Below are 26,746 nucleotides of genomic sequence, written 5' to 3'. Positions count from 1 at the left end.
ACAGAGTGCAGAGGTCAGGGGTATATAATGTACAGAGTGCAGAGGTCAGGGGTATATGATGTACAGAGTGCAGAGGTCAGGGTATATAATGTACAGAGTGTAGAGGTCAATAATGTACAGAGTGCAGGGGTATATAATGTACAGAGTGCAGGGGTCAGGGGTATATAATGTACAGAGTGCAGAGGTCAGGGGTATATAATGTACAGAGCGCAAAGGTCAGGGGTATATAATGTACAGAGTGCAGGGGTCAGGGGTATAACTATATAATGTACAGAGTGCAGGGGTCAGGGGTATATAATGTACAGAGTGCAGGGGTCAGGGGTATAACTATATAATGTACAGAGTGCAGGGGTCAGGGGTATATAATGTACAGAGTGCAGAGGTCAGGGGTATATAATGTACAGAGGTCAGGGGTATATAATGTACAGAGGTCAGGGGTATATAATGTACAGAGGTCAGGGGTATATAATGTACAGAGTGCAGAGGTCAGGGGTATAACTATATAATGTACAGAGTGCAGGGGTCAGGGGTATATAATGTACAGAGTGCAGAGGTCAGGGGTATATAATGTACAGAGGTCAGGGGTATATAATGTACAGAGGTCAGGGGTATATAATGTACAGAGGTCAGGGGTATATAATGTACAGAGGTCAGAGGTCAGGGTGTATACTGTATAAAGTGCAGGGGTCAACAACATAGTAATCGATGATGTCAGGTGGTTTGGGCACATGGTGCCATCTGTTTCCATGGTGATGGTAGTGCGCATCCAGCCAGTGATGACGGATCTCCGGGGGCACTTTCCTCAAATCAGGGTGTCCCCGGAATGTCTGATCACTCCAATGTGTATGAAGGTTGTCACCACTGTCAGCACTCTGAGACATTTATCATCAGGGGGACACCCATACACTTATATATACACTCACCTCTATATATATATATATATACAGTCCCCTCTCTATACATATATATATACAGTCACCTCTCTCTCTCTATACATATATATATATATACAGTATAACATGCACAGACCTATATAAGTCCCCCCTCCCCCAGCCTGTGTCACATGATTTCCAGCGTTACCTCCTCCCCTCTTCTGTCTTTGTTGATGTCACGTGATGTGAGCTCCGCCCCCCCCCCTGTTCTTACAGATGTTCAGTCAGCGGAGGACATCTGCCACGTGTATGCGCTCCTTCGGAGGTCACGTGAGTTCCCGGCTGTGGACACACCCCCTCCCCCCAGCAGGGGCGGGGCGATAGAACGGCCAGTTTCCGGCCAAGATGGCGGCGCCCGCGGTGCTGTGGCGAAGGATCCGGGGTCCCGGGCTGATGGCGCTGCTGGCCCGGCTGTGTGACCGGAACCGGGACCGAGGGGGCAGGTATGTGCCGCCTCTTATGTTCCCTACCTCTGCCCGGTCACCCCGGGGCCCTGTAATGTGTATATTGTACCTGACCCTGTGTGTGAGGGGTCCCTGTCAGTGGAGTACATTAGAGGGGCCCCTGTCAGAGGAATACATTAGAGGGGCCCCTGTCAGAGGAGTACATTAGTGGGGCCCCTGTCAGAGGAGTACATTAGAGGGGCCCCTGTCAGTGGAATACATTAGAGGGGCCCCTGTCAGAGGAGTACATTAGAGGGGCCCCTGTCAGAGGAATACATTAGAGGGGCCCCTGTCAGAGCAATACATTAGAGGGGCCCCTGTCAGAGGAGTACATTAGAGGGGCCCCTGTCAGTGGAGTACATTAGAGGGGCCCCTGTCAGTGGAATACATTAGAGGGGCCCCTGTCAGAGGAATACATTAGAGGGGCCCCTGTCAGGGATACATTAGAGGGGCCCCTGTCAGTGGAATACATTAGAGGGGCCCCTGTCAGAGGAATACATTAGAGGGGCCCCTGTCAGAGGAGTACATTATAGGGGCCCCTGTCAGAGGAATACATTAGAGGGGCCCCTGTCAGAGGAATACATTAGAGGGGCCCCTGTCAGAGCAATACATTAGAGGGGCCCCTGTCAGAGGAGTACATTAGAGGGGCCCCTGTCAGAGGAATACATTGTGGGGCCCCTGTCAGAGGAATACATTGTGGGGCCCCTGTCAGAGCAATACATTAGAGGGGCCCCTGTCAGAGGAGTACATTAGAGGGGCCCCTGTCAGAGGAGTACATTAGAGGGGCCCCTGTCAGAGGAGTACATTAGAGGGGCCCCTGTCAGAGGAATACATTGTGGGGCCCCTGTCAGAGGAATACATTGTGGGGCCCCTGTCAGAGCAATACATTAGAGGGGCCCCTGTCAGAGGAATACATTAGAGGGGCCCCTGTCAGAGGAATACATTAGAGGGGCACCTGTCAGAGGAATACATTAGTGGGGCCCCTGTCAGAGGAATACATTAGTGGGGCCCCTGTCAGAGGAGTACATTAGAGGGGCCCCTGTCAGAGGAATACATTAGAGGGGCCCCTGTCAGAGGAGTACATTAGAGGGGCCCCTGTCAGAGGAATACATTAGAGGGGCCCCTGTCAGAGGAATACATTAGAGGGGCCCCTGTCAGAGGAGTACATTAGAGGGGCCCCTGTCAGAGGAATACATTAGAGGGGCCCCTGTCAGAGGAATACATTAGAGGGGCCCCTGTTAGAGGGGCCCCTGTCAGAGGAATACATTAGAGGGGCCCCTGTCAGAGGAATACATTAGAGGGGCCCCTGTCAGAGCAATACATTAGAGGGGCCCCTGTCAGAGGAATACATTAGAGGGGCCCCTGTCAGAGGAATACATTGTGGGGCCCCTGTCAGAGGAATACATTAGAGGGGCCCCTGTCAGAGGAATACATTAGAGGGGCCCCTGTCAGAGGAATACATTAGAGGGGCCCCTGTCAGAGGAATACATTAGATGGGCCCCTGTCAGAGGAATACATTAGAGGGGCCCCTGTCAGAGGAGTACATTAGAGGGGCCCCTGTCAGAGGAATACATTAGAGGGGCCCCTGTCAGAGGAATACATTAGAGGGGCCCCTGTCAGAGGAATACATTAGAGGGGCCCCTGTCAGAGGAATACATTAGAGGGGCCCCTGTCAGTGGAGTACATTAGAGTGTGAAAGTGTCCGGTACTGGGGGAGGGGCAGGAAGGGGGTGAAAGTGTCCGGTATTGGGGGAGGGGCAGGAAGGGGGTGAAAGTGTCCGGTACTGGGGGAGGGGCAGGAAGGGGGTGAAAGTGTCACCCCCCCCAAATATTGATAAGCTACAATATAAACATGGCCGCGGTTTGTTTATCTGGTTGTCATGGAGAGCAGCGGGGACGCATTGTAAAATGAGGAGATGGCTGGTACCCTCTGAAGTCGTTTCTAGGCCAGGGACGTAACGCGTAAGGGGCGGAGCAAAGGCAGTGACATCATTACTTTGCTGGCTTGGCAGAGGTGAGCGGTTGGCGGTTTGATACTACCGATGGTTTATGATCTACATAATAATAAAGGGACGTGCATCTTTTAATGGGATGCATGCTCGGATGAGGGTCTGGTGTGGATTTTGGGGGGGGGGGGGGGGGGGCATCGTGTTGTTTTTTTTTTCCATACTTTTTAATGGTTGGCTTTTCTTTTTACAATCAGCTGTCAGCCGGGAAACCCGCTGACAGCTGAGGAGTAATCGGTTGTTAAGGACGCAGCCTGCCAAATTTACGACAACATTGCTGGATGGAGATGAAAGGAGAAACATTGTAACACTTCTTCCTTTTAGATCAAAGGAATGAACTTCTGTCTGTAAATGAGGGAAGTTTAACCACTTAAAGACTAAACCTTTTTCTGACACTTATTGTTTACAAGTTAAAATCTGTATTTTTTTTTTTTTTTTGCTAGAAAATTACCTGGAACCCCCAAACATTTTATATATATATATATTTTTTTTATAGCAGAGACCCTGGAGAATGACATGGCGGTTGTTGCAATATTTTATGTCACACTGTATTTGCGCAGCGGTCTTTCAAACGCAATTTTTTGGGGAAAAAACACAATTTAATGAATTAATAAAAAACGAAAACGGTAAAGTTAACCCAATTTTTTTTTTTTTGTATAATGTGAAAGACGATGTTACGCCACGAAAGGGCTGGGAAAAAAACGATTTGAATCGAGTTGCGAGGACAAATCGATAAAAATTTTGATCAAATCGATTTTTTTTCTTTTCCCCATAGGTCGGCGCTCTGTGGACTAGGCCGAAGCCGCGGCCTCGCCTAAAAAAATCCTGCCCGCAGCTCACCGCGATCCTGGGAAAAGGGCGCTTGCGGCTTTTTCCCAGGGTTGCGGTGAGCTGCGGGCAGGATTTTTTAGGCGAGGCCGCGGCTTCGGCCTAGTCCGTGGCCTTTTCCCAGAATCGCGGCAGGCTAGGCCGAAGCCAGGGCCTCGCCTAAAAAATCCTGCCCGCAGCTTGCCACGATACTAGGAAAAGGCTGTGAGGCCGGACGCCACTCGCGGCCTTTTCCCAGTATCGCGGCGGGCTTCGGCCTAGTCCTATACTTAGGCGAGGCTTCAACCTAGTCCGAGGCCTTTTCCCAGGATTGCGGCGAGCTGCAGGCAGGATTTTTTAGGCGAGGCCGCGGTTTCGGCCTAGTCCGTGGCCTTTTCCCAGAATCGCGGCGGACTAGGCCAAAGCCAGGGCCTCGCCTAAAAAAAACATGTCTGCAGCTCGCCGCGATCCTAGAAAAAGGCCGTGAGGCCGGACGCCACTCGCGGCCTTTTCCCAGGATCGCGGCAGGCAGGGTTTTTTAGGCGAGGCCGTGGCTTCGGCCTAGTCCGCGGCCTTTTCCCAGGATCGCAGCGGACTAGGCCGAAGCCAGGGCCTCGCCTAAAAAATCCTGCCCGCAGCTCGCCGTGAGGCGGGACGCCACTCGCGGCCTTTACCCAGGATCGCGGCGAGCTAGGGGAAGGTTTTTTTAGGCGAGGCTTCGGCCTAGTCCGCGGCCTTTTCCCAGGCACGCGGCGGACTGGGCCGAAGCCGCAGCCTCGCCTAAAAACTTAGGACTGGCGCGGTGTCCATGAGGGGAAAAGAGAAACTCGATTCGTATTGTGAATCGAGTTTTATTTTTTTTTGCCTAAAATCGCCCGGCCCTACGCCACGAGAATCGTGATCTTTATTCTAAGCAAAAAATCGTAAATTCTCATTTTTTTTTGTCCATAATCGTGCAGCTCTCTACCTCACACGTGTGGTTTGAGCGCCGTTTACATATACAGACGTGACCTACATACGTGTTTGCTTATGCGTGCAAGCACAAGGGGATGGGGGACGCTTTAAAAAATGTTTATTATTATTTTTTTACACTTTCCCTTCAATTTCTTACTTTAACACTTTTATTCCTATTACAAGAAATGTAAACGTCCCCTGTAGTAGGAATAGGGCATGACAGGTCCTCTTTACAGAGAGATCTGGGGCCTAGAGGTCCCCAACTTCTCTCCTTAATGTTGGAAAGAAAAAGAAAAATGGACCTCAGGCTTTCCAGCAAAAATAAACCCATCAGTGTTTACATCTGCCAGGGCTGGAAGTGACGTCATAATGTCGCTTCCGGCCTCCGAGGGTCCTAGAGATGACCTGGAGACCATCTGGTCAACGGCCAGCTCTGTGGTAAACCGCTGGCGGATTCCTTCGCACAGGAGAGACCGGGGAAGCACCGGAGGGTAGCGGGACGTCCCCTCCTACCGTCTATAAAAACAAACCGTTTTGGAAGGTCACCCATGGGCGTCTTCCTAGAACCGCGCCTCCCTCGGGCACACATCGGGCATGCTCTGTGACCACTGGGTCCTTTGGTCACAGCTGATTACAAAACGTGGGAAAGGGCCAATAATAGCGTTTTTTTTTTGCCATGTGATCAGCTGTGTCCAATCTTAGCTGATCCTACAGACAGACTTGCCGGTTATCGGAATTCCTTTCCTCACACGCAGTCTCTGTGTGAGGAGAGGAGAGCCAATAACCGGAAAGTCTGACAGGGCACAGTGAGTACATTCTTTTAGACTGATAATCAGGGCAGCCCCATCAGTGCAGATCAGTGCCTCCTTATCTGCACCCCTCAGTGCCTCCTCATCTGCGCCCCTCAGTGCCTCCTCGTCTGTACCCCTCAGTGCCTCCTCGTCTGTACCCCTTAGTGCCTCCTCGTCTGCGCCCCTCAGTGCCTCCTCGTCTGCGCCCCTCAGTGCCTCCTCGTCTGCGCCCCTCAGTGCCGCCTCCTCTGCGCCGCCTCCTCTGCGCCCCTCAGTGCCGCCTCCTCTGCGCCCCTCAGTGCCACCTCCTCTGCGCCCCTCAGTGCCGCCTCCTCTGCGCCCCTCAGTGCCGCCTCCTCTGAGCCCCTCAGTGCCGCCTCCTCTGAGCCCCTCAGTGCCGCCTCCTCTGAGCCCCTCAGTGCCGCCTCCTCTGAGCCCCTCAGTGCCTCCTCCTCTGCGCCACTCAGTTCCTCCTCCTCTGCGCCCCTCAGTGCCGCCTCCTCTGAGCCCCTCAGTGCAGGCTCCTCAGTGCCTCCTTCTCTACGCCCCTCAGTGCCTCCTTCTTTACGCCCCTCAGCGCAGGCTCATCAGCGCCCCTCAGTGCCGCCTCCCCTGTGCTCATCAGTGCAGGCTTATCAGCGCCCCTCAGTAAAGTAGAAAAATTACTTCTTTGGAAAATGTTATAATAGAAACTTTTCCGTCTTTTTTTTGTTTTGTTTGTTTAGCAAAAATAAAACCTCAGTGGTGGTCAAATACCACTGAAAGGAAAGCTCTATCTGTCTCCAAAAAAATGATAAAAAATGTCATATGGGTACACAGTGTGATGGCGCTATAAGTTGGCCTGGGCAGGAAGGCGGTGACAGGGCCCCCGGTATTGAAGTGGTTAAACCAATTGACTGGTGGTCAGCGGGAACGATACCCCCTTTACACTGGTGGTGAGCGGGAACAATACCTCCGTTACACTGGTGGTGAGCGGGAACGATACCCCCTTTACACTGGTGGTGAGCGGGAACGATACCCCCGTTACACTGGTGGTGAGCGGGAACGATACCCCCGTTACACTGGTGGTGAGCGGGAACGATACCCCCGTTACACTGGTGGTGAGCGGGAACGATACCCCCGTTACACTGGTGGTGAGCGGGAACGATACCCCCGTTACACTGGTGGTCAGCGGGAACGATACCCCCTTTACACTGTTGGTCAGCGGGAACGATACCCCCTTCACACTGGTGGTCAGCGGGAACGATACCCCCTTTACACTGGTGGTCAGCGGGAACGATACCCCCGTTACACTGGTGGTGAGCGGGAACGATACCCCCTTTACACTGTTGGTCAGCGGGAACGATACCCCCTTCACACTGGTGGTCAGCGGGAACGATACCCCCTTCACACTGGTGGTCAGCGGGAACGATACCCCCTTTACACTGTTGGTCAGCGGGAACGATACCCCCTTCACACTGGTGGTCAGCGGGAACGATACCCCCGTTACACTGGTGGTCAGCGGGAACGATACCCCCTTCACACTGGTGGTCAGCGGGAACGATACCCCCTTTACACTGGTGGTCAGCGGGAACGATACCCCCGTTACACTGGTGGTGAGCGGGAACGATACCCCCTTTACACTGTTGGTCAGCGGGAACGATACCCCCTTCACACTGGTGGTCAGCGGGAACGATACCCCCTTCACACTGGTGGTCAGCGGGAACGATACCCCCTTTACACTGTTGGTCAGCGGGAACGATACCCCCTTCACACTGGTGGTCAGCGGGAACGATACCCCCGTTACACTGGTGGTCAGCGGGAACGATACCCCCGTTACACTGGTGGTCAGCGGGAACGATACCCCCGTTACACTGGTGGTCAGAGGGAACGATACCCCCGTTACACTGGTGATCAGCAGGAACGATACCCCCGTTACACTAGTGGTCAGCGGGAACGATACCCCGGTTACACTGGTGGTCAGAATTCCATCCTTACAGATAGATAAAGGTTACTGGTTTTGTGGCACTGGATGTGCCGAGTGGTGGCGTCACTAAATCCTATGTCGGCCCCATCCAATGGGAGATCGCTCGGCTACAGCGCAGGGAACCCCTAGCAACCTCCAGGGTAACTCTGGTTGGGAATAGCAGGTCTACGTTGTCGTCTTCTTCTTTGTTGTCTGGGTTTTCCCCAGATGGACTTTTATTGAGGACCACCTTTGGGGGGGAGACCGTATTTTTCTTGGTGGAACCCATGTGACAGAAGGCCGGCACCGCTGCCTCAGGTGATCTCACCCTCTTGAGGTTTCTCCAAGGTCGGCACCGCTGCCTCAGGTGATCTCACCCTCTTGAGGTTTCTCCTTGTTTCGTAACCTTTTCCCAGCAGTGAAACATCTGTTGAATCAGTGTGGTGAGCGGCCCTCACATCCTGCAGGGTGAGCAATCAGCAACCCGCTTATCCTTGAGATTCCTCCCCCCCCTCCTCCTCCTGTGACTCTCTGCCTGAGCTGGACTACTTCTGGGAAACTGGTGAGGGAATAACAGGAACCCCGACCCAGAGAAAGCGGTGAATCCTGTACCTCATCCTAGAGATAAGCATCTGCATGTAGGAAGTCGCGTGGAGGAAAACCAACTCGTCGCAACACGCCGGCCCTCTGCCACCTCCCCGAAAAACTCATCATTTCTACGCACACTCGTAATGCTGAGATCATCGTATCGGGTGCAACGCGTCAGACCATTGTTCTATATTCAAAGAACGTCTTACCTGATTTTTTTTATTTTTTCCCCCCTAAAACTCGTGTTTCAAAAAGGACGTCAATTTTGTTTGGGAGCCACGTCGCACGACCGCGCAATTGTCTGCGTCGCTTTAACTGTGCCGAATCGCAAAAAGTGCTCTGGTCAGGAAGGGGGGTAAATCCTTCCGGCGCTGAAGTGGTTAAGGAAATGCTTCGCATTTCCTTAACCACTTCAGCGCCGGAAGGATTTACCCCCCTTCCTGACCAGAGCACTTTTTGCGATTCGGCACTGCGTCGTTTTAACTGACAATTGCGCGGCGTGGCTCCCAAACAAAATTGACAACATTTTTTTTCCACAAATAGAGATTTCTTTTGGTGGTATTTGATCACCTCTGCGGTTTTTATTTTTTTGCGCTATAAACAAAAAAAAGCGTACATTTTGAAAAAAAAAAGCAATATTTTTTACTCTTTGCTATAATAAATATCCCACATTTAAAAAAAAATAATAAAAAAAAAATGTTTTCCTCAGTTTAGGCCGATACGTATTCTTCGACATATTTTTGTTAAAAAAAAAATCACAATAAGCGTATTTTGATTGGTTTGCGTAAAAGTTCTAGCGTCTACAAAATAGGGGATAGTTTTATGGCATTTTTATTATTATTATTTTTTTTTTTTTACTAGTAATGACGGTGATCTGTGTTTTTTTTTTTTTTTTGTTTTTTTTTTTTTTATATATTTTTTATTATATATATATATATATATATATATATATATATATATATATATATATATATATATATATATATATATATATATATATATATATATATATATATATATATATATATATATTTTTTTTTTGCAGAACTGCAAAATTATATTATTAGATTGTAAGCTCTTTTGAGCAGGGCCCTCTTAATCCTCTTGTATTTTATTGTATTGTAACTGTATCGTCTCCCTTTTATATTGTAAAGCGCTGCGTAAACTGTTGGCGCTATGTAAATCCTGTATAATAATAATATAATAATTATGGCTGACCGATCGGACACTTTTGACACGTTTTTGGGACCATTGACAATTTTACAGCGATCAGTGCTATAAAAATGCACTGATTACTGTAAAAATTTCACTGGCAGGGGAAGGGTTAAAGAGGTTGTAAAGGTTTATTTATAATTTTTTTTAAAATAACAAACATGTTATACTTACCTCCAGTGTGCTGTTCGTTTTGCACAGAGTGGCCCCGATCCTTGTCTTCTGGGGTCCCTCTGCGGCTGTCTCGGATCCTCCCTGCAAGAACTAACCCCCCACTGGGAAGCGCTCTCCAAAGGGGGTTAGCTTGCGGGCGCGCTCCTGTGTGATACAGTCGGCGGTCCCGCCCCCGGCGCGTCATTGATTTGATTGACAGCAGCGGGAGCCAACGGCTGCACTGCTATCAATCTATCCAATCAAGAGCTGAGAACCCCCGAGCAGAGGACGGGCGCGTCCTTGGCATGGGACATTCCAGGGCTCAGGTGAGTAAAATGGGGGGGGGGGGGGGTGGAGGGTGTCTGGTAAATGACAGAAGTTTTCACTTACAGGAGGGTTTACAACTTGTGCAACTCGTCATGAGACTTTGTCCCCTTCAGCAGAAATAACTTCTTTAGGCATTTAGTATAACTGCCCCCCCCCCCCCCAGGAATAGGCGCAAATCGTGTTGCAATGATTGGAACAGAAATGGAGGAGCGGTTGCAGCCTCCAATGGTTTGAGCCATCCACTTGAACCCCCCCCCCCTCATACATGGATTCTAATTGGTCAGCACCTTCACATGGATGGCACTGACTAAGTAGGAGCCGTCTAGCCCACGAAATGTCAAACCTGGCAGAATGAGGCAGTATGTGGGGGATGGGTGAGGCAGTATGTGGGGGATGGGTGAGGCAGTATGTGGGGGATGGGTGAGGCAGTATGGGTGGCTAGTAGGTGAGGCAGTATAGGGGGGTTGGCTGAGGCAGTATGAGGGGTAGGTGAGGCAGTGTGTGTGATAGGTGAGGCAGTATGGGGGGGGGGTGATGTGGTATGTGGGGAATGGGTGAGGCAGTATGTGGGGGATGGTTGAGGCAGTATGTGGGGGGGGGGGGTGATGTGGTATGTGGGGATGGGTGAGACAGTATGTGGGGGATGGTTGAGGCAGTATGGGGGGGTAGTAGGTGAGGCAGTATGGGGGGGTAGTAGGTGAGGCAGTATGAGGGGTAGGTGAGGCAGTGTGTGTGATAGGTGAGGCAGTATGTGGGGGATGGGTGAGGCAGTGTAGGGAAACCAGTGGCTGCCTAATTTACCCAGTGGTAGTACTCTGAAAAGTGAACAACCTAAGGAGTTTTCAATCTTTGGCACGTAACCTGGACCCGGTGGTGAATGTTGGGGTGTACTTACTTTTTGAATGTGACACGTCTGCATTGTCAATCATGTCGATCACACACTCACGTAGGTTGAACTGGACGGACTGGTGTCTTTATTCAGCCTTACCAGTTATGTAACTATGAATACACACAATCTGTCATTGGTTCATCGCCTCGCTCGGTGTGCACTGAATGAAGACATCGGGTTTGTCTGTTAATAAAATAAATAACAAAACAAAATTTCCATGGGGTGTACTTACTTTTTCACGTGAATTTGTGTGTGTGTATAGCTTGTATAATTTGCTGTCCCCTCAAAATAACTCAACACACAGCCATTCATGTCTAAACCTCTGGCAGCATAAGTCAGTACACCCCCTCACATTCTATGATTTCACATCTTTTCATCCCTTGGAAACGTTTCTCTTTCCTTTTCTTAGCTGTCTCGCCCTCATAGGTCCAGCGTTTTGCTTTCTCGGTAGTTTCTGCACTTTGTGTAGTTTTGATTTTGCTGTTGTGTTAATGAGGTCAGCACTTTATCACTGAACACTGGAAAGATTAAGAAGGTGGAATTGGGGGAGGTGAAGAAATTGTGAGTAAGCAGCTTCTCGCTGATTCTCAATGGCGTTTTTTTTTTCCCACCATGCCCCTGAGCTGCAATAAAACGGCCCTCCAAAGCACAGAAGTGGTCCTCTAATGCCGTCATAAAACTCGCTAATGTGAATTTCCAATCCTGACGCAAATCTAAAATGAGGCAAAATGTCATCTAAAGGTTTGCTAAGATATATATATATATATATATCTTAACGTGTGCACTGCTGCAAGAGACTCGCATAGCACCATGTGACCATCCAGAGCCAATCAGACTGTTTAGTTTGGAGATCGTAGTGTTAGGCCCAGATTCTCAAAGGAGATACAACGGCGAGTCTGAGCGGTCGTATCTATGCGCCCGATTCTTAGAATCAGTTACGCATAGATTTCTATTAGATCCGACCGGCCTAAGTCTGTTACGCCGTCGGATCTTAATTGCATATTTACGCTGGCCGCTAGGGGCGTGTACGCTGATTTACGCCTAGAAATATGTAAATCGGCTAGATACGCGAATTCACGAACGTATGCCCGGCCGACGCAGTACAGTTACGCCGTTTATGTTAGGTTTTTCCCGGCGTAAAGTTACCCCTGCTATATGGTGGCGTACATGCGTCGTACCAATGTTGAATGAATGAATGAATGAATGACTTGTATAGCGCAACGCATGCGAACTGAATCGCCTCTGGGCGCTTTTTCCAGCCAGTATCTGCTTGGCTGGTGCGGTCATTTTTACCCCGTAGGATCATGGCACGCTTGGGACACACAGTCATACACACATATATACATATATACTGGGCCAATTTGGACGAGATACAATTTACCTACCAGCATGTCTTTGGAGTGTGGGAGGAAACCGGAGTACCCGGAGGAAACCCACGCAGACACAGGGAGAACATGCAAACTCCAGGCAGATGGTGTCGTGGTTGGGATACAAAACCAGCGAACCTTTTGCTGCTAGGCGAAAGTGCTACTCACTGCACCACTGTGCTGCCCCTAGTATGGACGTCGTTCCCGCGTTGAATTTTGAATATTTTACGTCGTTTGCGTAAGTCGCCCGTGAATGGGGCTGGACGTCATTTACGTTCACGTCAAAACCAATACGTCCTTGCGGCGTACTTTGGAGCAATGCACACTGGGATATTCCACGGACGGCGCATGCGCCGTTCGTAAAAAACGTCAATCACGTCGGGTCACAAGTTATTTACATAAAACACGCCCCCCCTGATCCAAATTTGAATTAGGCGGGCTTACGCGGCCTATTTACGCTACGCCGCCGCAACTTACGGAGCAAGTGCTTTGAGAATACAGCACTTGCCTGTCTAAGTTGCGGAGGCGTAACGTAAATCGGATATGTTACGCCCGCGCAAAGATACGCCAATCTACGAGAATCTGGCCTTTAGTTTATATTTTGAAAGCCTATGAGCATTGAAGGAGGAGAAGTTGAGCCAAAGCTCTTTGAACTCCTGTAGGTCACAGGGGGGGGCATTTAGTTCTGCACTCATATGACCCGTATTCACAGCGACGCCATCAGGAATTATGGGGCCCCTTATACCGCTTCAGGCATGGGCCCCCTGGAGCAGAGAACCAGGGGGGGGTGCTGCCGCCTCAAATAGGTCATCAATTGAGTATAAGGCCCCTTTTACACTGGGGCGGGGGGGTGCGGTGGCGGTATAGCGCCGCTATTTTTAGCGGTGCTGTATAGTCGTAATTGTGGCGGTATTCGGCCGCTAGCGTTGCGGGTTTAACCCCCGCTAGCGGCAGAAAAAGGGTTAATACTGCCCCCGCAATTGGCGGCGGTATAGCCACGGTTTCCCATTGCTTTCAATTGGAAGGCCCGCTCGGGGCCTTCACACTGGAGAAACCGCAGCCGCTGTTTAGGGTCGGTTTGCAGGCGCTATTCGTATCGCAATAGCTCCTGCAAACCACCCCAGTGTGAAAGGGGTCTTATGAAGGAGGTCTTGTGTTATAAATATCGCTCTCACTCCGGCGTACGCGACGATCTATAACACGTGTATCACAATCAATGTTTTCATGCCCTCGGGCAAGCCTAAGACCCGGTTTACACTGGGGCGACTCGTCAGGCGACGCAGCCGCCTGACAAGTCGCGTCCCATTCTAGTGAATAGAACCGTTCTAATAGGAGCGACGCAAGTCTCTCCGACTTAGAAAAAGGTTCTTGTACGACTTCGGGGGCGACTCGGGGCGACTTGCATTGACTTCTATACAGAAGTCCTTTTACAAGTCGCCTTAGAAGTCGTCTTCAGGTCGCCTGGCCGAGTCGCCCCTGAAGTCGTGCCGCCCTAGTGTGAACCGGCTCTTATGTGTAACTTTATTATTTTTTGCATAAAGAATAGGGACAAACAGTCCCCTATGTGATGATGTTTAGGCGACAGGTTCTCTTTATTGGGATATTCTGGGTCTAAAAGACCCCCAATGTCTCCCCCTGTATTTCACTGAATGTTTTGCAACGCAGATCGCATTGCAAAACATCCTTTCCCAGAAAAGCGAGCCGGGGACACCGAAAGTGACGTCAGACACCAGGTCACAAGAAGAAGGGGAGGAGAGTGGACGTGTGTCCGCTCTTCTAGTTCCCCTCTACCCAGGGGAACGTTTTTTTTTTTTTTTTCTACTAGTAATGGTGGCGATCAGCGACTTTTATAGCAGGACTGCGATATTGCGACAGACAAATCAGACACTAACTGACACTTTTTGGGGACCAGTGACACTAAGACAGTGATCAGTGCTTAAAAATGTGTACTGTCACTGTACGAATGACACTGGCAGGGAAGGGGTTAACACCAGGGGAGATCAAAGGGTTAACTGTGTGCCTAGCCAGTGTTTCAGTGTACTGTGGGGGAGGTGCTTTTACTAGGGAAAGACATGGATCGTTGTCTCTACTTTGCAGGAACACAGGATCCATACCTTCCCTACTGACAGAACGGCGATCTGCCTTGTTAACATAGGAGGACTGCCACTTTGGCTTTACCCCCGAACAATCGGCGGGTGCCATCGGACATCAAGTGTAAAATCGCAGAGGGAGTGAGCTGCCGGCGGCATGCTTTTTTGCACCCACTACTCGGAAGAGCTGCGTCACGTTTATATATATATATACCTGATCTGCCGCCCCCTGTAGCAGTAAACCTACTATGGGGCAGACAGCAAGGGGTTAAGGGCCCAATCTGTATTTTTTGAAGGGGTTAGATTACCTTTCACATAATGAAAAGGTGACTATCCTGGCCCAGCCCCCCAAGAGCCTGACATAGCGGCTGTGATGCCCCTTGCTGCCTTTGTAGAGGGCCATACACTGCACAGCCCCAGAGTGAGTACCCATCATAATACCCAACATAGCAACCGTTCATTGGTCAGCATGGCCGCTGCACCGCCAGCACAGGGCATCACGGCCACTATGTGCAGCAGGAACCGGAGGGGTGGCCAGGATATTTGGACTCGGTTAACCTTTTCATTTTTTGAACCCTTAAAGGGGTTGTAATCCTTCGTGTTTTTTCACCTTAATGCATCCTATGCATTAAGGTGAAAAAACACCTTGCACTGAACACCCCCCCCGTCCCTGTTTTACTTACCTGAGCCCCGAATTTCCGTGTTCACGATACCGCGTTGCTTTCTCCCTGGTCTTGTCGGCTCTTCATTGGATGATTGATAGCAGCGCAGCCATTGGCTCCCACTGCTGTCAATCACTTGCAGTGACGCGGCCGTCGGGGGGCAGGGCCGAGTCATACAATTGGCGTCTATGGATGTCAATTGTATGGCACGGGAGCACGCCCACAAGCTAACCACCTTTGGGAGAGCGAGCGCTTCCCAGAGGGGGTTGGCTCTTGCGGGGAGGAGCCGCCGTGGGACTCCAGAAGAGGAGGATTGGGGCCACTCTGTGCAAAACCAACTGCACAGCGGAGGTAAGTATGATAAGTTTGTTTGCCCAAAGGCGTTTTTACAATTCGGCACTGCGTCGTTTTTGCAGACAATTGCGCGGTCGTGCGACGTGGCTCCCAAACAAAATTCGCATCCTTTTCTTCCCACAAATAGAGCTTTGTTTTGATGGTATTTGATCGCCTCTGCGATTTTTATTTTTTGCGCTATATACAAAAATAGAGCAACATTTTTGAAAAAAAATCTATATTTTTTAATTTTTGTTATAAGAAAAATCGAATAAAAGAAATTTTAGTCAAAAATTTAGGCCAAAATGTATTCAGCCACATGTCTTTAGTAAAAAAAAAATGGCAATATAAAAAAAAAAATTAGCTACCGAGCGGCAACAGTGACACTAATACAGCGATCAGAAAACCGATCGCTTAGTGACACTGGCAATAGGGGGTGAACTAGGGCGGTGATCAAGGGGTTAAACCTTTATTGGGGGGGGTACGGGGCTACCCTGGACCTAACACTAACTGCCTGTCACACTAACTGTCACACTGACACTAAATGCAGTGATCAGTAAATATATGATCACTGCAATCAGTGACACTGTGACAGGGGGCTGGGGGGTGATCGGAAGGGGTTAAGTGTGCCTATGTGTGTGGTGTCAGTGTAGTGTTGGTGCCACTTACTGTGATGTCTTTTCTCCTCTCGTCGGATTGAAAATACCGCCGAGAGGAGAGCTGACATCACTTCCTCTGCCAGTGTTTACATTACACAGGCAGAGGAAGTCACACGGCGGGGGGTTGCCGGATTGGCTGGGAGCGATCACGAGGGGGCCGACAAAAACTAACAGCCGCCCCCTCATCACGGATCGCTCCCGGAGGTAAGACGCCCGCCGCATGTAGCGGGGGGGGGGGGGGCCCGATCGGACCCCCGACCCGCAAGAAGGCAGGGACGTACATGTACGCCCATATGCCTGTACGTTCCATTCTGTGGACGTACATATACATGCGGCGGGCGTTAAGCGGTTAATTAATCTGTGAACCTTTACAACTCCTTTTTAAAGTAAAACCTGGAACCGGGCTTAAAATTTCTCCGTAGAAAGCCTCGGACCGGCATGTTTAGTGCCGCCAGTATTGAAGTCCCTATAGAGCAGGGGTCTCCAAACTTTTCAAACAAAGAGCCAGTTTATTGTTTTTCAGCCTTTAGGAGGGCCTGATTGTGGCCAGCAGGGGTAGAAAATGTCCCGGGCCCAGCATTGGTGAGAATAAATATGGCCTCATAGTTTGCAATCAGTAGGATAAGGAGTAGTGCCCCTATAAATAGGAGTAATTGTATCTCATCATTGGTATCAGTGGAAGAAAAAGTGCCCCCTTGTTGGAGTCAGTGGAAAGAATAGTGCCTCATATCAGTGGGAGGAATAAAGCCCTGAGGGCCGGATAAAGGCTAGCAAAGGGCCACATCTGGCCCTAGGGCCACAGTTTGGAGGCCCCTGCTATAGATGTAGCTGAGGCTTTCCCGCTGGTTTTCTGTTATGGCTTCCATGATTGTATTGGGCAGGAAACCATTTCTTTGGAATTCCTTTTACGGGGGGAATCCTCCATACTATATGTTCCTCAACGTACACACAACAAATCACATCAGCGGTGACCTAATCTCCGAGATCCTCCGACTTGTGAAATCCGATGAGTGAGAAGAAGTCTACGTCAGGGTTGTAAAACTTTGGGGGGGAGAATCATCTTCGCGGTTCCCAGCTTTGTGTATCTTGACTCGTACAGTTCCCCTCCTCCTCCTCCTCTTTGCGTGTAATGTTTATATGCAGCCCACTCGGCACTTTTAGGAATCTGGAAAGTTATTGCCAGACAAATCGGCATTACCTCATTCTCCGATGAGCAAACCGTGGCCTATGACACCTTTTTGTAGCTCTGCGTACCCAGACCTAGGCAGACTGTTTGTCATTATATGCGTTCCAGCAAAATATAGGGGAAGCAGACTTTCAGGCATCCAGGACGGTCTGGCAGAGCGCGGTCGATGAAGTTATACGGCTTACCGTTATCATGTGGAGATTAAAGGGCAACTCTAGAAAAAAATATTTTAGGCAGATTTGCTTTGAGGTTAGGAGCCAGTTTGTGCGTGGCGATAACGCAATCGTAATGTGAATCACCGGGGGGGAACTGTCAACGGGGACCCGGAAGTGACATCCTACACCAAGGATCCTCAAACTACGGCCCTCCAGCTGTTGTAGAACTACACATCCCATGAGGCATTGCAAAACTCTGACATTCACAGACATGACTAGGTATGATGGGAATTGTAGTTCCTGAACAACTGGAGGGCCGTAGTTTGAAGACCCCTGTGACCTACACGTTGCTTCCAGGTCAGGAACAAGATAGGGAGGAGAGCAAAACATGTTTCCCCTCTACCCTGTGGCGCCTGCTATGTCGGTCCTGGGCCCGCAGATTGGCAAGTGTTGCATGGGATACATAGCGGGGGGGCACTTTACCTGCGTGTGTGGAATCAATCGGGTGGCCTGAATTCTTCCACCTGACAAATAAGCTCTACTGTTTACCCACAGCAGGGCCAAATGTAGAAAAAAAAGACCTGTCTGGCACCCAGAACTGCATGTTCCTGGCGTCGGGCGATGCAAATTGTGCTTTTCTGTAACAGTGAATGGGCTAACAAAAGCCCAGGCACCAGGATGCAATTTCTAGTGCGACCTGGCACCTGGGATTTGTCGAGCCCTGTTTAAGTCTTACGTTACACAGTTGCTTCTGTTATCTCCTGATGGCATAAGATCGGCACCCATGTTGGCCAAGCTGCTTTGACCATTTCATTGCCAACGTGACAGGGTTCGAACCCATGTCTATGTATATGCAAAAGCAGTGTTGACCGGAGTCAGACTTTAAAACAAAAATCAGCAGTTCTAATCAATCTCTGAAGACACCTAAAGTCCACAAAAAAATAAAAGTCCATGAGATTCAGGCCTGTAACCACCAACGTGTGCACTGTGTTTAATGTCTTCTCATAAGTCGTACACTGTTAGTACAATGTGTGTCTCCTCAGTAGACTACTGAGGAAGTCCGTGCAGTAGACGTAACGCGTATAGGGGTGGAGCCAAGCCAATTGCATTATATTGTGGCCATCTTGATCTTAAAATGTGAAGTGGTGAAGAGGATTTATAGCCAAAGCCATTCATTGTACACTTGTGATTTTACTAACACCGGGAAGGGGGGGGGGTGGCTTTTGATAAGTAAGTGTATTTTTATTTGCGGGGAATATTAAAATATATATATATAGAGTGAGCACTATCGGGCCTCATTTTTGTTTTTTATATGCTACAAAATCATAATTCCTTCTGTACGATGTCTTTTGTTATTTTTTTGTTTTAATTTGGCTTTAGTTCAGGTGAAATGTTTTGTGTGGATCATTATTACAGAGTAATGTCAAATATTTGATCAGTCATGGTCCTTGAGCAAATGAATTACAAGTGGTTGAAGAACATGTTTGAAAACGGAGTCCTTCAGATCATGTGCTTGTTCTGAAATTACCCTTCTGCCCCTCTATCTGAGCCTCCTAGTAAAAGTCTAATGATGCTATCCGGTTATCCACAGAAACAAAGCCTCTAAAAGCAACTGCCTAAAAACAACAGTAAACGAACCTGTGTACATTGTCTGAACGTCTGTTTAGCATAGCAGTGTACATGGGGCCTAAGCGGACTACAGCTTGCATTGACATAGAAGGGACCATGGTTGGTATGGCTAGAGAAGGGACCATGGTTGGTGTGGCTAGAGAAGGGACCATGGTTGGTTTGGCTAGAGAAGGGACCATGGTTGGTATGGCTAGAGAAGGGACCATGGTTGGTGTGGCTAGAGAAGGGACCATGGTTGGTGTGGCTAGAGAAGGGACCATGGTTGGTGTGGCTAGAGAAGGGACCATGGTTGGTATGGCTAGAGAAGGGACCATGGTTGGTATGGCTAGAGAAGGGACCATGGTTGGTGTGGCTAGAGAAGGGACCATGGTTGGTATGGCTAGAGAAGGGACCATGGTTGGTGTGGCTAGAGAAGGGACCATGGTTGGTATGGCTAGAGAAGGGGCCATCGTTGGCGTGAACAGAGAAGGGGCCATCGTTGGCGTGAACAGAGAAGGGGCCATCGTTGGCGTGAACAGAGAAGGGGCCATCGTTGGCGTGAACAGAGAAGGGGCCATCGTTGGCGTGAACAGAGAAGGGGCCATCGTTGGCGTGAACAGAGAAGGGGCCATCGTTGGCGTGAACAGAGAAGGGGCCATCGTTGGCGTGGACAGAGAAGGGGCCATCGTTGGCGTGGACAGAGAAGGGGCCATCGTTGGCGTGGACAGAGAAGGGGCCATCGTTGGCGTGGACAGAGAAGGGGCCATCGTTGGCGTGGACAGAGAAGGGGCCATCGTTGGCGTGGACAGAGAAAGGGCCACCGTTGGCGTGGACAGAGAAGAGGCCATCGTTGGCGTGGACAGAGAAAGGGCCATCGTTGGCGTGGACAGAGAAAGGGCCACCGTTGGCGTGGACAGAGAAAGGGCCACCGTTTGCATGGACAGAGAAGAGGCCATCGTTGGCGTGGACAGAGAAGGGGCCATCGTTGGCGTGGACAGAGAAGAGGCCATCGTTGGCGTGGACAGAGAAGGGGCCATCGTTGGCGTGGACAGAGAAGGGGCCATCGTTGGCGTGGACAGAGAAGGGGCCATCGTTGGCGTGGACAGAGAAGGGGCCATCGTTGGCGTGGACAGAGAAGGGGGCCATCGTTGGCGTGGACAGAGAAGGGGGCCATCGTTGGCGTGGACAGAGAAGGGGGCCATCGTTGGCGTGGACAGAGAAAGGGGCCATCGTTGGCGTGGACACAGAAGGCACAAAGATGGTTCTCCTTCTAGGGTTGGATAAGTGTTGACGGTTGGAGACAGAAGGTGTTGAAGCAGTCTTGGGGCCACCATTCATTTCCCAATAGAGTGCATTATAGTGAAATTCAAATTCATACTTCGCAGACGTTGGTTAGACAACAACATCAACACGACATATAATTATTTTGTTCATCTCTATGTATATGTTGCCCTTTTCCCGTCCTATCAATCTTTCTTCAATTTTGAGAGCTCTTGCCTAACAGCGATAGACGTTTTCACATTGAGGACTCTTACTGAGTGCTTTTTGAAAGGCTTTCTGGGCTTTTAGATGTTCTAGTAAAGGGCACTCAAAGTAGAACAAATACTTGGTGAGAACCTTCAGAGTGGCACTTATTTGTTGAAGAGTAGAACTGTGTTTTATGGGCTGACCGTGGAATAGCCTCCTCCTGATTGGACCAGAGGAGCATTAATACAATCACTCCACAACTCCCAAATTCCTATAAAGGCTTGGTGACGTCTGCCTCTTTGTGTTGGCTCCATGGACTCTGTATTCAGGTAAGTGTTCTCAGGCTGGCGGACTTACTGAAAGGAGCAAATGGGGGGCAGAGGAAGAGTTTTTCTATAGTGACAAAGAACAACGATACATTGTGTCTAGGGGTTTATTGTGCTTGGAAAGTGTGAAGTCTGTAATTGGTGGCTGTTGGGTTCCTGCACTTCTCTGTCCTTTGCAATGTCATTGAAGGCTCCATGATGGAAGGTGGTCTTCATAAATATGAAACGAGGGAGGGTTTCTCTCCATTCCAGGCAATAGGTAAAGTCAGTCGTCTTCCTATGATTTGGAAAGTGTGAGGCTTTCCTAAAGTCGGCTTGCTGCTTACCATCATTTTTTTCTTCTATACTTCAGTTGTAGCCAGATCCAGGAAAACCTTCCTCAGTGTATCTAACGGGGAATTAATCTGTTTATTATGTGATTCCTTCTTCCCAAATAATTACAGAGAGGGTGGTGCTTGGAATTGGTGAACAGATCGATTGCTACAGGCTCACGAGTGGATAAGTGGGACATATCAGTATGGCTCCTCTATACGTGGGACATATTTGGTTCTCTATAAGTGGGATATGTCAGTATGGGTTCTCCTATAAGTAGGACATCTCAGGGTGGGTCCTGTATAAGTGGGGCCTATCAGTATGGCTCCTCTGTATACATGGGACATGTCAGTATGGCTCCTCTCTATACGTGGGACATATCAGTATGGGTCCTCTATATACATGGGACATATCAGTATGGCTCCTCTCTATACGTGGGACATATCAGTATGGGTCCTCTATATACATGGGACATATCAGTATGGCTCCCCTCTATCTGTGGGACATGTCAGTATGGCCCCTCTAAGTGGGGCAAGTCAGTATGGTCCTCTATAAGTGGGATATATCAGTATAGGTCCTCCTATAGTAGGGCATATCAGTATGGCTCCTGTATAAGACATGTCAGTATGGCTCCTCTATGTACGTAGGACATACCAGTATGGCTTCTCTATATACATGGGACATACTAGTATGGGTCCTCTATTCGTGGGATGTCAGTATGGGTCCTGTATAAGTGGGATATGTCAGTGGGGCATATTTGTATGGCTCCTCTATATGTTCGACATATTGGGTCCTCTATACGTGGGACATATCAGTATTGCTCCTCTATACGTGGGACATATCAGTATTGCTCCTCTATACGTGGGACATGTCAGTATGGCTCCTCTATACATGGGACATGTCAGTATGGTCCTCTATAAGTGGTATATATCAGTATGGGTCCTCCTATAGTAGGGCATAACAGTATGGCTCCTGTATAAGTAAGACATGTCAGGATGGGTACTCTATATACGTGGGACATACTAGTATGGGTCCTCTATACGTGGGACATGTCAGTGTGGCTCCTCTATATACGTGGGACATACTAGTATGGGTCCTCTATACGTGGGATATGTCAGTGGGGCATATCGGTATGGCTCTTTTATATGTTCGAAATATTGGCTCCTGTATAAGGCATATCCCTCCTGTATATGTGGCATATCAGTATAGCTCCTCTATAGGTTCGATATATTGGGTCCTCTATACGTGGGACATGTCAGTATGACTCCTCTATACGTGGGACTTACCAGTATGACTCCTCTATACGTGGGACATGTCAGTATGGCTCCTCTATATACGTGGGACATATCAGTATGGCTCCTCTATATACGTGGGACATGCCAGTATGGCTCCTCTATATACGTGGGACATACCAGTATGGCTCCTCTATATACGTGGAACATGTCAGTATGGCTCCTCTATACGTGGGACGTGTCAGTATGGCTCCTCTATATACGTGGGACATGTCAGTATGGCTCCTCTATATACGTGGGACATGTCAGTATGGCTCCTCTATATACGTGGGACATGTCAGTATGGCTCCTCTATATACGTGGGACATGTCAGTATGGCTCCTCTATACGTGGGACGTGTCAGTATGGCTCCTCTATACGTGGGACGTGTCAGTATGGCTCCTCTATACGTGGGACATGTCAATATGGCTCCTCTATATACGTGGGACATGTCAGTATGGCTCCTCTATATACGTGGGACATGTCAGTATGGCTCCTCTATATACGTGGGGCATGTCAGTATGGCTCCTCTATATACGTGGGGCATGTCAGTATGGCTCCTCTATATACGTGGGACATGTCAGTATGGCTCCTCTATATACGTGGGACATGTCAGTATGGCTCCTCTATATACGTGGGACATGTCAGTATGGCTCCTCTATACATGGGACATGCCAGTATGGCTCCTCTATACGTGGGACATGTCAGTATGGGTCCTCTATAACTGTGACAATCGCAGGCCTGTACTGGGTGAAGCACATAATCGCTGCTCTATCCGCACAGAACGCTGTACAGAATGCATGCCGTCCTCTGCAGCCTTGTATATCCAATTACAGATGATTATAACAGGAAACCTGAAGGATCAACAATGGTTACCAAGAGCCGGAGGAATGGAAACGCGCTACGAAGCGGAGTGTGGGTGGCTGTGAAGAGTTCCAGGAGAAACATTGTAAAGTCAGAAAATAATACAAAGTTCCCCTTTCAGCAGAGCTGTGAGGAAATAATACAAAGGGCAGCGCTGCACAATACTACGGCCGGGAAATCTCCTGTTTATCCAGCATGGTAACCCTGAGATGTAAATAAAGACGTATCTTGTGTGACACCCCCCATCACACCAGCACCCCCCCACCCCCCCACCCCCCCCCTCCATCGTAATTTCCACACTTCCTCCGCTAAAAGGCCAGTCACCCACCTAAGCCAATACTCACTGGCAGAAATTCCCTGAGAGTCTCACTGCTACTGCTGCATTCTCTGGCGGGTACACTGGCTGAACAGAAAGAGAAACGGCTTGGCCACTTGACCTTTCGGAAGATTCCCCCCCCCCCATTGCATTACTGTTAACCAACAATTGCGCGGCCATGCAACCATTTATATCAAATTCGTATCATTTGTTTTTTCCCCACAAATAGAGATTTCTTTTGGTCGCCTCTGCGTTTTTTATTTTTTGCGCTATAAACAAAAAAATATATTATTTTGAAATACATACAATGGGCCAGATCCACAAAGAACTGCCTATCTTTAGGCAGGCGTAGCGTATCTCAGATACACTACGCCGCCGTAACTTAGAGCGTAGGTTCCTTATCCAGAAAAAATTTGCGCCGTAAGTTACGGCGGCGTAGTGTAAATGTGTCAGCGTAAGGGCGCGAAATTGAAATGACTAAGATGTGGGCGTGTTTTATGTTAATTCATCGTGACCCCACGTAAATGACGTTTTTTTTTTTTAACAGCGCATTCGCTGTCCGTGGGGGGTATCCCAGTGCGCATGCTCGAAATCGCGGCGCAAATAGTCAATGCTTTAGACGTGAACGTAATTTACGCGAAGCCCTATTCGCGAACGTTTTACGCAAATGACGTAAAATTCAACGCTGTCCCGACGTCCATACCTAACATTGCGTACACCTCATAGAGGCAGGGGTAACGTTACACAGAAAAAAGCCTTACGTAAACGACGTAAAAAAATGCGCCGGGCGGACGTACGTTTGAGAATCGGCGTATCTAGCTAATTTGCATACTCTACGCGGAAATCAACGGAAGCGCCACCTAGCGGCCAGCGGAAATATGCACCTAAGATCCGACGGCGTACTAAGACGTACGTCAGTCGGATCTAGCCCACATTCAGGCGTATCTTGTTTTGTGGATACAAAACAAAGATGCGACGGCGCATCATAGAACTTACACGGCGTATCAATAGATACGCCGCCGTAAGTTCTTTGTGGATCTGGCCCAATATTTTTTACCTTCTACTATAAAACATATCCAATAAAAACATCAATTTGGACCAATATGTGATCTGCTACATGTCTTTGGTAAAAAATAAAATAAAAATGATCCCAATAAGCGTATATCAATTGGTTTGCGCAAAAGTTATCTCGTCTACAAACTATGGGATCTATACTGGATTTTTATATATATATTTTTTTTATACTAGTAATGGCGGCGATCAGCGACTTATAGCGGGACTGTAATATTACGGCGAGCAGTCTGACACTAACTGACACTTTGTGGGAACCGGTGGCACTAATACAGTGATGAGTGCTAAAAATATGCACTGTCACTGTACTAAATGACACTGGTTACGAAGGGGTAAAACAGGGGAGATTAAAGGGTTGTAAAGGTACAATTATTTTTTTTGACCTGTCATAAGGCGGTGGTGGTCTGTAGTTCATGGTGGTGAACTGGGCTGACCTGTCATAAGGCGGTGGTGGTCTGTAGTTCATGGTGGTGAACTGGGCTGACCTGTCATAAGGCGGTGGTGGTCTGTAGTTCATGGTGGTGAACTGGGCTGACCTGTCATAAGGCGGTTGGTGGTCTGTAGTTCATGGTGGTGAACTGGGCTGACCTGTCATAAGGCGGTTGGTGGTCTGTAGTTCATGGTGGTGAACTGGGCTGACCTGTCATAAGGCAGTGGTGGTCTGTAGTTCATGGTGGTGAACTGGGCTGACCTGTCATAAGGCGGTGGTGGTTTGTAGTTCATTGTGGTGAACTGGGCTGACCTGTCATAAGGCGGTTGGTGGTTTGTAGTTCATGGTGGTGAACTGGGCTGACAAGACCACGTTGGATTTCAGTGCAGCAATAGCTGACTCTTCGTCACGGGGGGGGGGGGGGGGGGACAAAGGTAATCGCACTCCTGTGACTCTCCAGAGGAATTTGTCAGAAAAACATGTTGACTTTAGATACACTTTGAGCCCTAGAGGCCACTGAGGAGAACACTGCGCAGCTTCCTCATAGAAGTGGCCCCTTGTTATTGCACCAATCAGAAGAGGGGAGCGTTGCTCCCTGGTAGAGGTGAACACAGCGCAATGTCATCAGCAGCGGCCCCTTTTATAGGAGCGAATCGGAAGAGGTGAGCATTGCTCCATGGATGGGGTGAACATCGCACAGTGTCATCGGCAGGGGCTCCTTGTTATAGAAGCCAATCCCTGGATGAGGTGAGCCAATCAGAAGAGGCGAGCGTTGCTCCCTGGATGAGATGAGCCAATCAGAAGAGGCGAGCGTTGCTCCCTGGTGGAGGTGCACAGTGTCCTTGAGCGGCCCCGTCATTATAGGAGTGAATCAGAAGATGCGAGCATTGCTCCCTGGATGAGGTAAGCCAATCCGTAAAGATGAGCGTTGCTCCTTGTTATAGAAGCCAATCCCTGGATGAGGTGAGCCAATTAGAAGAGGCGAGAGTTTCTCCCTGGACGAGGAAAGCCAATCGGAAGAGGCGAGCATTGCACCCTGGTCGAGTGGCCCCGTCATTATGGGAGTCCATCAGAAGAGGCGAGCATTGCTCCCTGGATGAGGTAAGCCAATCCGTAAAGATGAGCGTTGCTCCTTGTTATAGAAGCCAATCCCTGGATGAGGTGAGCCAATTAGAAGAGGCGAGAGTTTCTCCCTGGACGAGGAAAGCCAATCGGAAGAGGCGAGCATTGCACCCTGGTCGAGTGGCCCCGTCATTATGGGAGTCCATCAGAAGAGGGGAGCGTTGCTCCCTGGATGAGGTGAACACTGCACAGTGTCATCAGCAGCGGCCCCTTTTATAGGAGCCAATCGGAAGAGGCGAGCACTGCTCCATGGACGGGGTGAACACTGCACAGTGTCATCAGCAGGAGCTCCTTGTTATGGAAGCCAATCAAAAGGGGTGATCGTTGCTCTTTGGATGAGGTGAACACTGTGCAATGTCAGCAGCGGCCCCTTCAGAATCAGAAGGGATGAGGGTTGCTCCCTGGGTGGAGGTGCGCAGTATCCTCGACAGTGGCCTCTTATAGGAGCCAATCAGAAAAT

At 49.3% G+C, this 26,746-nt stretch overlaps 1 protein-coding gene across 1 annotated transcript in view; it reads left to right on the top strand.

The window, feature by feature from the left end:
- Positions 1 to 1,180: 1,180 nt before the first annotated feature.
- The window catches only part of PGS1 (phosphatidylglycerophosphate synthase 1), a 91,741-nt gene continuing 66,175 nt past the window's right edge, over positions 1,181 to 26,746 (top strand). The window contains exon 1 of the mRNA XM_040331035.1: positions 1,181 to 1,375. Within this exon, the coding sequence (XP_040186969.1) occupies positions 1,278 to 1,375 (98 nt within the window). The 5' untranslated portion in view covers positions 1,181 to 1,277. The remainder of the gene's footprint in view (positions 1,376 to 26,746) is intronic.

This window comes from Rana temporaria, chromosome 12 (genome assembly GCF_905171775.1).
Source record: "Rana temporaria chromosome 12, aRanTem1.1, whole genome shotgun sequence".
Taxonomy (NCBI): Eukaryota; Metazoa; Chordata; class Amphibia; order Anura; family Ranidae; genus Rana; species Rana temporaria.
Note: the sequence above shows the minus strand (reverse complement) of the source record. Positions and strands in the feature narration are given on the sequence as shown.